Below are 7498 nucleotides of genomic sequence, written 5' to 3' on the forward strand. Positions count from 1 at the left end.
TTTTGATGACATACATTATCGGCCACATTACTAAAATCCTCTTGATGTGTGTGTCTTTGTAGCCATGGGAGTGTGAACAAATGATGTCAAAACACATTCCACATTTGTGTTACAGGGGAAGTGGCCAGCTCCAATAATTGGCAAAGGTTAACAGACTGGAACAACCTGCCATGAGATTTTCACTGGGAGCAGAAGAAATCAAACAAGGAAACAAATGCCAAATTGAGTAACAGTGGGGTGATCCTAATATTAATGTCCGCCCAGCACCGAATGGATTAGAAGTGTTCATTAACAGAAATGTGTTCGGCAGGCAGAATTTCTCACGCATTTCTCTCAAATATATTTTCAATATAATTAGAGTTTAAGCTTTTTCTTTAAACTTTGCTGCTGGCATTTATTTATTTATTTATTTATTTATTCATTCATTCATTCATTCATTCATTCCTGAAAAACACTGAGAGACAGAGACATTGAGACACAAGCAGAGGGAGAAGCAGTCTCTCTGCAGAGAGCCTGACGTGGGACTCGATCCCGGATCCCAGGATCACGCCCCGAGCTGAAGGCAGACGCCCAACCACTAAGCCACCGGGTGTCCCTCTGCGGGCTTTTAGATCATCTGTGTTAGTAAATCATATACAAGCCAAGAAAGTAGGGCTGGGAGACAGCATCCCTCTACAGAATAATGGTCTATGAATGTGTGTGTGTGTGTGTGTGTGTGTGTGTTACTGTATGCACACCACTAACCATTTCCTCGACCTGAAGTTTGACAGTGGAGTCAGCTGGCCCAGTGCCACTTCGGAGCCATCTGTGGTTGGTGGCCATTTGTCAGCCTGTTGAACAATAATAGCCAGTGTCTACTGTGTGCTTGCCAGATGCCAAGCCCTTCACGCACATTTTCTCTTTTAATTTTCTCCATCACTTTTCAAAGTGGATACCGTGATTATCCCTATCTTCTGGATAAGAAAACCAAGACACGGGAAGGTTACCAATCTCTCTTACGGTGGCGCAGCTAGTTAGTGGTGGAACCAGGGTAGATGCCACGCTGTCAACAGGGCCCCATCGTTGCCCGGACCCCTCAACATCTCCAGCCAGAAACGAAAAATGCTGCCATGGATAATGGCCAAGCTGAGCCTGGAGCCTGGAGGCTATAGAAGGATTTAGAAATCATGACTCTGGTGGCGCCTGGCTCTGCCTGCATGGACCACCGGGCAGGTCCCTCCCACCGATGTGCCCCAGGTGTTAGAATCAACCAGAGGGTATGAGGCTCTGTCATCCTTAACCCTCATAGAGCTCCTGGGAAAAGTCAAGCTCCGAACACCTTGCCCGGCATGTGGACGGCACTCGAAATGCTCACTCTTGTTATTATTTATTATTAATAAGCAATTAATCCTGTCCAATGAATAAGTAATATGTGCATGTATTATTAATACATTTGTCATTATAATGAAGACAGGAGGCAGGTGGCTGGAATGAAGCCCCGGTCAGAACCTGAAAGCAGTCAGGCCAGGGTGCTGCTGACATCCAGATCTGGGGCTGCCAACGTTTCTCTTGACAACGAACACGGTGGCGAGTCCCGGAGCTGGAGGTGAGCCTGAGCTCCGGAGGCCCCTCGCTGGAAGGAGCAAAGGGATGGAGGAGGCAGGAGGAGGCGGGGACGGGCCAGGTCCTTACTGATGCCTGCACTAGTGCCACCTTAAAAATGCCTCACAGCAAGAAAAATTATTAGTTGCTGAGGAGGAGGAAATGATTACACAGAAATGCCTGCTCCTCCTCCCACAGGCCGAAAAATCCTAGCAGCTAAACAAGGATGTATTTTCCAAAAGGTTTAAGCTGAAGCCGTAATGACCAGCATGTACATTCTTTCTAATCCTAGCAACAACCCCCTCTTGCCGATAAAGGCGTCAGGTGTCTCCGTTAGAAGGTGAGGCCGCTGAAGAATAGGGAGGTGAGGGAACTTTTATGGTGACACAGTAGGTACATGTAGGAAATGGGATCCATAATGAGTCTGTTTGACACCAGAGCACCTATTTTTTTTTAAACACTGCCATACTGCCTCTCTGTAGCCTCTCTTTGACAGGGGATCTCCAGATTTCCAAGCACTTCTATATAATTATTATTTTTCCAAACATTCAGGTGGGTTCTAGGAGCCCAGCGATGTCCTCCATCTTTCCTCATCAAACGTGAAGATGAAGTTTTGCCATAAACACGCAGGCCACATCTGCCTACCGCATCCTTCAACTCATGACCCCTCGTGGGCCACCCGTGACAGCCCCTGCCCAGGCCGGGCCCACTGGTCTGGAGCAGGCTCACCTTCCTGGCCCGCACGGGGCACCTGCCACGTGTGGGTTATGATTTGGAAGGCTGGCTCCAACTGTTGCAGGATCTCAACCAACCTCAGCGGGCTGGATGTACTCTCTCAAGCCTGGCAAAAAATGTCTTCCTTTCTGCTTCAAATTTCCCTATTTTTTTTAGCTTTTATTTTGAGGATTGAGCAAGAGCCATTCCAGAATTGCAAAAGATAGTTTCCATGGCTTCACCAACCCAAACACTGAAACCGAGACACAAGACAAGAAAGAATATGCCTCTCTCCAGCTCCATGTGGGAAACGCTGTTACTTTGTCCAAACTCCAGAGGTGACCTGCCCTTGGGTGGAAGACATTTCAGTAGGTATGCATTTATATGCTGCACCAGTTTCTTAAAAGACTTTTCGCCAAGTACCCTAGAATTTTTCAAATCTCAAAAAAGAAAGTTGTATATTAACCAGCTGTACCTCCCGTACATCTGTGTTTATCCTAAAAGGGGTGATTAAAATTTGCTGATGGCTTGAAAGACTATCAGAGAACTAGCAGAATTTCCCAAGTTTAATAATTAACAACATTTAAAAACCAGAGTCAAATTCCGACACTTCTAAATGGAAATCATTGTGTGGGTCACCTCCTCATTCTAGAGTTCCGATTGGACCGCTTCTCCCACCCTCCGTGTGATTTGGCACAAAACACAAAAGGGTTGGTAGTAAGTAGGTGGGTATGAGTTTCAGATCCAATCGATTGCTACTGTGTCAGTGTAAAGTTAAAGTCCACCTCCCCAGGCTCTGGAGGCTCAGCCCAGTGGAGGGGAAAGTGAACAATTTACCAACTCGCAGAAAAGAACCAGGTGGCAGGGGAGAGTAAAACAGAGGCATCTCATCCAATCCGGGGGTGGGGGGGTTAAGGGCAGTCCTGGGAAATGGTATCTCAGCCAGGGTGTGAGGTTAACCAAGTGTCTTTCAGCATCTGTTTCCGCCTCAAACTACAGAGGATGATGGAAGATACCTTGCTCCTTTCTACCCCCTCTTCCAGCCTCTCCTGGGCTTCCTCTCTTCTCTCTTGGTTTCATTCATTTTATTTGCTTCAGTGGTTTTGGCTAAAACTTCTCCATCGCAGGCACCTGTGAGCCTAACTTCTCTTCTGCATTTCCACCTGCTAGACATCTGTCCCCGGGCATCCTCCCAGCACCTCCGACTCTCTGTGTCCCATCCGTCTTCCACACCTGTTTCTCCACTTGATGTCCCTCTTTTTGCTAATACCATCACCATATTCTTATGACTTGACACATGTCACTCTGTGAATGAAAATCCTCTGTGGTCGTTCTTTGACCACACAAATAACTAAACCTGTTGGGGATGATGTACAAGCCTCCCCACAATTCATCCCACCAGAACCCCCCCACACACACACGCACACACACAACTCTCTACACTAAAGTCCTTGAGGCTTCCTAAGCGTGCTCCTGCATTCTTTCACATGTTTGTGATTTGGCATCATCTGTTTCTTAGCTCAAAATGCTTTCTTCTTCGTCTAGTCTCCTGATGAACTCCTATCCATCCCTTAAGACCTGCTTCAAATGTCACCTCCTCTGTGAAGTCTGCCCAGATTTTCTCAGGCAGAGTTTGACATTCCCTCCAATCGCCTTCTCTGGAACTTTGTGCATGCACCGCTAAAGCATCTATCAGGGGTCATGAGTATTAATGGTTCAGGACTGTCTTCCACCTTAGCTTGTGAATGCCCCCAGGGCAACATCCCTGTATAATTCATCTTTTATTCCCTTTGGGATAGGATGTGGAACAGGAAGCAAATGGTCATCGCATAAATGAATAAAAAATTAATGAACGGACTCCTCTTGTGGCAGGTACCCACTCTCGACCTTGTATTGTCTTTGCTCGGGTATCTCCTCTCCCTTTCTGGGTGGACAAATCTTCCAGGGCAAAAAGCAATGTGATCTGTTCCTGCACCCCCTATCGCAGCTTACTCCAGTGCCTATTGTTTGAATAAATGAGTAAACTTCTTATAGGACCTTGTGTCGTACGTCAGACTTCACAAAGCTACTGTCACACACATTGTTTCACTTGCCCTTCACGATGACCCTGTCATCTAGCTCTGACTCACCGGCCTTACCTTCATGCAGCAGATAAAACCACTGAGGTAGGGCCTTGGAACCTTACTTTCTTGGTTTTGAGAACAATGCCTATTCCAGGTAATGTTCTTGCGAAAAGGCAGATCTGTTCACCTGTCCCATGTTTTGAGAGTCTGGGGGTGAGTGTAGAGGTTCACCGCTGCTTGTAAAAGAAGAGCCAAAACTCTTGTCTACTCTTCCCCAACAAGCCTGACATGAATAACTGGAGTGACCCTGAAAGCTTGGAGTATGAATCAGAAAGACCAGTAGAAGGGAGGAGGGAAGAGAAAAATCTGAACCCATTAGACTTTGGGCAAAAACAGACTTTGGGAGCCGGGCAAGAGAACCTCCAGCTTCTGTGAGATGGGAGGCTATGTGAGTCAGTGTCAAGAAGCACTCAGTAATATTTTCTAAAGCACCTAGGTAGAAATGCTTTTAAGTCCAAGTTCCTGTGGAAGAAAAAAATGTCAAAAATAGTGCAGGAAAAGGGGATTGATTGAGCCTTGGCCCACCTTAACACACCATTGTGCTTATGTATCTGTGTCTCTGCAGCACCCAACACAGCTTGGCAGAGTGAGCTCCGGAGGGTCCCGCAGACAGAAATGGTAGCCTGAGGGACGCCTGGGTGGCTCAGCAGTTGAGCATCTGCCTTCGGCCCAGGGTGTGGTCCTGGAGTCCTGGGATCGAGTCCCGCATCTGGGTCCCTGCATGGAGCCTGCTTCTCCCTCTGCCTGTGTTTCTGCCTCTCTCTATGTGTGTCTGTCATGAATAAATAAGTAAAATCTTAAAAAAAAAAAAGTGGTAGCCTGAGATCTGAGCCAAAGGTGTGGAGGGGGCAGCACAGGACCGGGATCAGCACCCAATATCCAAGGCCTTGGTTTACTCACCAGGTCCAGCAAGAATCGGGTACCTCTGTCCTGTCCACTCACCGGGAGCAGGGACTAACCCTGCTCTTGAGACCTGGTTAGGGCAAGTGTTGGCCAACACATGCAATGGTTTGGAGAGGTGTCCTATCTACTTCTCAGGCACCCGGAGGCCCTGGGACTTTGATCAAAGCATCTCCAGGGGTCTGTTTAGCTGTTCTGGGAGCATTGTTTAGTCCCACTAACCCCATCCCACTGACCTGCCGTCCTCAGAGGGTAGTTTCCCCACCGACCCCATGCCTCCCTCTGGCTTCTGTCTCTGTGCCTCGGTGGGCATGCACACAGCATCGCTGTGGTGGGCAGAGGGTGGTCTCTGCCCGCAACCCTGCCCATATAGGCTAGGCCAGAGAGACAAGCTTCTCCATTGCAGCCCTGTTGCACTTGTACACGCAGCTTGTTCATCCTGCTCTAAGGGGGGGGGGGGGGAAGAAGAGCTCTTTGCCCCCAAAGTCCCTGCTGACCCAAGGAGATCCGTGACAATCACAGAAACATAGGGTCAGGGCGGTCTCCGGCAATCCATTGTCCCAAGGTCCAAGCCCCGCTTTCGGAACCGGGAGCTGTTCAAGGTCGTTTCCCTGCTCCGAGCGAGGGTCACAGCACGCTGGGGTGCCGCCTGCTTCACGCGGGGGCACGGAGCGTCCAGGTCAGGCTGGAGCAAGTGACGGACCAGTGCGTCACCCCCGCGAGAGATCTCTCGCCCCCGGCCCCCTCGCTCCTCGCCGCCTCGAAAACGCCCCAGCGCAGGCCTGGCAGCCTTCGGAGGGAGAAGTTCAAGGCCTGGCCCCGGCCCCGGCCCCGGCCCCGGCACAGACGTTCTGCCCCCCGCTTCCGTCCAGGACCGCCCCAATCCTGCCCGCGAGGGAGGCTCGGCGCGCGGCGCTCGGGACCCGCCGGATCCCCGCCCGCGCGCCCGGGGTCCCGGGGCCCCCGCCCCCGGCCCTCGAGCGCCCGCGCGCCTCCCCCGGGGCGACCACCTGTCGGGGCGCTGGGAGGAGGACGGCGGGCCGCAGCCGCCACTGACCTGAGATGCCGCCCCCCACCACGACCACGTCGCACTTGCCGCTCATGGCGCTCGCCTGGCTGCGGGCCGCCCCGGTGCCCGCCGCTCGGCCGTCTGGGTCTCGGCCCCCGCCCGCCGCGCTGCCCCCGCGCGCTGGCGCCGCCGCCCCGCCGCTATATCGCCCGCCCCGGGCCCGCCGCCGGGCCCCGCCCCCGCCCGCAGCCCCGCCGCCCCGACCTGGGGAGGGAGGGCGGGCGCCGGGGCGGGGAGAGCACCTGGGGCCTGCACGGGCCGCGGGGCGGGGGGCGAGGAAGAGGCCGGCAGCCCCGGGCCTGCCTCCTGCACGGTCTTTATTTCCCCATCAGCCTCCCTGGTGCGGGCGGTGGGGGGTGCTGGGCGGGTGGCGTGTTGGGACGGCTTCCTGCAGCCCCCCATTACTCCCCAGAATGGAGCAATCCCAGTAACAGCGAGCGTTCAGGGAGCGCTTTCCCCATCCCGGGCACCGCAGGAAGCGCTCTGCGTGCCAGATTCCGGTGAAGCCTTCCGACCCATTTTGCGGATGAGGAAAGCGAGATCTTGCGAAGGCAAGATTTAAACAAAAAGAAAGCAGGAAGGTTCTGAGAGCCACTTTGATCCACCGCGCAGTATTGCCGCTACCTTGGGATATACTGGGGAGGGATTCCCAGCCCCTCTCATCCTCCTTCCAGATACCCCCCCCCCCCCCCCCCCGCTCCGCCCTATGTCCACAGCCAACTCGGGAAGACTGAAGGAGCGAGCAGAGTTATTTGTGGCCCCGGTATGTGGGTCTGGGGACCCTGGCTTTGCCCAACATAGGGGCGATTCAACAATATTACAGGTGTTTAAGCTGAGGTGGCCCAAGTAAAACAGAGGGGTACTTCTTCAGGGGACATGGAAAGCCACCTTTCCGAAAGTGAAAAGAAGCCATGTAGGGTGGCTTTTCAAGACATAATTGTGCGAAGTGCTTCCGTTTAGGGTAAGGGAGCTGTGGGACTGGGGAAGGGGCGGGTTGGCTCCAGGGCTGGAGAATTGTTTGAAGCGAATCTCCACCTCATCCCACCCCCGTCTGTGTATCCACTTGCTACTAAAGCATCCTGAGCTTCTGCTGCCCTCACACTAGAAGACG

At 52.4% G+C, this 7498-nt stretch overlaps 1 protein-coding gene across 1 annotated transcript in view; it reads right to left on the reverse strand.

The window, feature by feature from the left end:
• Positions 1–6470, reverse strand: part of MAOB (monoamine oxidase B) — a 118164-nt gene extending 111694 nt beyond the window's left edge. The window contains 1 exon segment of the mRNA NM_001002970.2: positions 6376–6470. Within this exon segment, the coding sequence (NP_001002970.2) occupies positions 6376–6421 (46 nt within the window). The 5' untranslated portion in view covers positions 6422–6470.
• Positions 6471–7498: the final 1028 nt, after the last annotated feature.

Source organism: Canis lupus, chromosome X (genome assembly GCF_011100685.1).
Source record: "Canis lupus familiaris isolate Mischka breed German Shepherd chromosome X, alternate assembly UU_Cfam_GSD_1.0, whole genome shotgun sequence".
NCBI lineage: Eukaryota > Metazoa > Chordata > Mammalia > Carnivora > Canidae > Canis > Canis lupus.